This window comes from Otolemur garnettii, unplaced genomic scaffold (assembly GCF_000181295.1).
Source record: "Otolemur garnettii isolate 467f Iridium unplaced genomic scaffold, OtoGar3 scaffold00198, whole genome shotgun sequence".
NCBI lineage: Eukaryota > Metazoa > Chordata > Mammalia > Primates > Galagidae > Otolemur > Otolemur garnettii.
In genome coordinates, this window is record NW_003852593.1 from 51,061 (window position 1) to 54,433 (window position 3,373).

The 3,373-nt window shown below is 51.8% G+C and overlaps 1 protein-coding gene across 4 annotated transcripts in view; it reads left to right on the top strand.

The window, feature by feature from the left end:
• The window catches only part of PIGG (phosphatidylinositol glycan anchor biosynthesis class G), a 39,124-nt gene that overhangs the window by 34,347 nt on the left and 1,404 nt on the right, over positions 1–3,373 (top strand). For all 4 annotated transcript variants that reach the window (XR_001161765.2, XM_023507684.1, XM_003801105.3 and 1 more), the window contains one exon: positions 845–1,005. Coding sequence is in view for 3 of the 4 variants with exons in the window: in XM_023507684.1 (XP_023363452.1) it covers positions 845–1,005 (161 nt within the window). In the remaining variant the exon portion in view is untranslated. The remainder of the gene's footprint in view (positions 1–844; positions 1,006–3,373) is intronic.

Sequence of the window (3,373 nt, forward strand, 5' to 3'; positions counted from 1 at the left end):
TTTTTTTTTTTGTGGAGACAGGGTCTCAGCATATTGCTCAGGATGGTCTCAAACTTCTGCATTGAGTGATCCTCCTACCTCATCCTCCTAAACTGCAGGGAGTACAGGCATGAGCCACTGTGTCCAGCTGGGGATCCTTTTCTTAGATCCCAAATACTGCCACTCACATGCAGGGTGAAGCTGTGTGGCATTGACCTTGTGTCCCATGGCACTTTACCCACCAGAGCTCAGCCATAATTGACCAGAGTCTTGGCAACAGTCAGATGGAGGCAGTGCTCACAGGCCTGATGGACAAGCTGGCTGCAGGGTGCCCATCTGCACCACAGGGCCCCCATCTGCACCACAGGGCCATGCCTTCCGTCCGCCCCAGCATCTGGCTTGCCCTCTGCAAGTAACTCACAACATAGCCACTGTGTCACTATCAAACAGGACCCAGCCATGTGGCCACTCTTCAGTCTTTGGCCCAGTGTTGCCCCATTGGCCAGGCTGGGGAGCTGTGCCTTCCAGACCCACATATACAACCACCCTCTGACAACAGGCCCTTGTCAAGGGGCAGGCCATGTGTTTGTCTTGTGGAAGGTCCATGGGTCTGGATGAGGGGTGAGATATCACAGCCCATAACAGGTAGACATGTGCATGGCTCCTTGGGGACCACTCATTTCTTCACTGGCCATCTCACCTGTTCCTGCTCAACCTGGAGCAATGCAGGCAGGTAGAGGGTCAGCTTGTGCAAGGCCAACCAGGCCCATATGTGTACTTGCCAGTGAGATTCCACACCACCCCTGTGGAGGTTAGTACCATGTCCTGTGAGACCCATGTCTGCTTTTTTCTTGTCTTCTCTCAGGGCAACTCCAACAACATTGCCACCGTGGACATCTCGGCGGGCTTCGTTGGCTTAGACACCTATGTGGAAATCCCAGCCATGTTCCTAACGGCGTTTGGGACGTACGCAGGGCCTGTGTTGTGGGCCAGCCACTTAGTGCATTTCCTGAGCTCAGTGAGCAGGTGAAGTGCCACCTTTTTTCTTCACAATTCTGATGGCAGATTGCTTGATTTTATGTTTAATGCCTTATTCCAGACACGGGCTTTTCATCAACTTCCTTTCCTCAGATAGGAAGGAACTCTGCACCTGGAAGGCCTGAGGCATCAGGGGTCTGATGGGGGACCAGATTGAGGCCCATGTGGGACCTTGCCAGTCTCCCCAATTCACACCAGCACAGTTCCTGGGGGCAGGCACAAAAGGAAAATCTTTTTCTCCACCTGAAGTTTTCTTGCTTAGTGGCCAGGTTGGCAATAGGGGTGGAGGCTAATTCTTCTTTAGGGAAGAGGGCTACTGGTGAGGTGTGTACATTTCATGTCCTCTCTGAGAGTCTGGGGGCATAGCCCCCACACAGAGGCTGACACATTGAGTTGGAGAGGCGAGGGTGGTTCAGGGAGACATGAGCCCTGTGCCCTATTGCTAGGAGGTCCCTTTACGGCCACATCTACCCTACCTGCCAGGTTAGATGCCTCACTCAGGGCAGGCTTTGGCCCTCATTCCCTCCAGGCAGCCTTAGAGTCACTTCTAACTACCCACATCACTTGGAGCCTCCTCTGAGGCTTTGTGCAAATGTGCCCTTCAGGAGTACCCCAGAGTACTGCCCTCCATGCAGAAAAGTTCCTGTTTTCCCCAAGTGTCCCATCTTTTGTTTGTCCCATCTGCTTCCTTAATTTGGATATCTCATCCTTTGGAAAGGAGGCTTCATAAGTCAGGAACTTGACCACCTCTGTTTCCCACAGGAACCCCAGGGCCTGGGCCTAGCCGAGCAGCATGGAATGCTGCTCACACAGTCCAAAAAATTCTGTGACTTGTCTATACATGCTTTTCCTATCTGTTAAATGAGAGTTGCTGGAGGTTAAATGAGGGGTCACTTGGAAGCTCTCATAGCTGCCTAGAGGTGCCCTTATGCTTTGCCCCTATCCCTGCTACCAGCTTCAGTAATCCTGGCATCCTGTACCTCCTTGTATGCTCTTATCACATGCTGATGGTCTGGCCTCCCCAGACCGCAGACATCTGCCCAAGATGCTGGGCCACCCTTACTCACATGCTGGATGGGTGCAGCCAGGTCAGCCAAAGCCTCACACATGTCTTAGGAGCCCAGGGAGCCTGCTGCACCTCTCATGCCTCTGTAGTCCCAGGCTTAAAGGTAATGTTGGGAGGCCCCTTCCTGCTGTCATAAATGGTATAGCTCTTGGCCGTGGCAGCTGTTGGCCCCACTCACCAATCCTGGTGTGTTCAGGCTTCTGCTAAGGCTCAGTAGTTCTTGCGTCCTCCACTCTGCTAGCAGTTTCTGTGGCCATTGTTCTTCTTCTCTCTGTCTTTTGCTACACAACCTCCTGCTACACCCCTCCAGCCTCCAGGTGAGGCTGTGGGGGGGGTCAGCTCCAGGTACCACCAGAGACAGCTACCGGAAAGGTAAGGTGCTAGACACTCAGATCAGCCCTGTCCTTTGGCCCCTTTGTAGCTGTTGGTGCCCATCACTGGTAGCAAACACTGAAGCAGGAGCAGGAGGCATTCACAGGACACTTTTAAGTGGCACCTCATGGAGATGCCAGTCCAACAGGACTAAGGGTTCCCTTTATAGAACACATGTCTGCAGGTGCACATGAATGCACACACACCCAGGTGCACACCTTGCTGCTCTACCTTTGAGCATTTAACACCCTACAAGGAGCTTCTTGCTACTCACCTCCTGTATCCAGGCCCATCACAACACAAACACTTCTCAGCCAAAGGACCATCAGCCACAGGTATTCACATCCCTCCTCACACTGAACCAGAAGCACCTGCTTTGTATCAGCCATTCCCATCTGTCCCCATTGTTCATGTGAGCACAGCAAGGGCAGAAAGGATTTGTGATTGAAGAAAGGTTGTATGTGAGACCTGAAGATGCTCAAATAATGGAATTTGTCATTTTGAAATAAGCACAAACCCAGATGGGTGAGGTGGTTCATGCCTATAATCCCAGCACTCTGGGAAGCTGAGATGGGTGGATTACTTAAACTCACAAGTTCAAGGCCAACCTGACCAAGATCCTGTCTCTACTAAAAGTAAAAAAACTAGGGCTGGACATGGTGCCTCATGCCTGTAATCGTACTCTGGGAGGCCGAGGCAGGTGGATTGCCTGACCTCACAGGTTCAAGACCAGCCTGAGCCAGAATGAGATCCCACCTCTAAAAATAGCTGGGCATTGTGGCAGGCACCTATATTCCCAGGTACTCAGGAGGCTAAGGCAAGACAAAATTGCTTGAGCCCAAGAGTTTAAGGTTCCTGTGAGCTATGATGTCACAGTACTCTCTCAAGGGCAACAAACTGAAACTCTCAAAAAAAAAA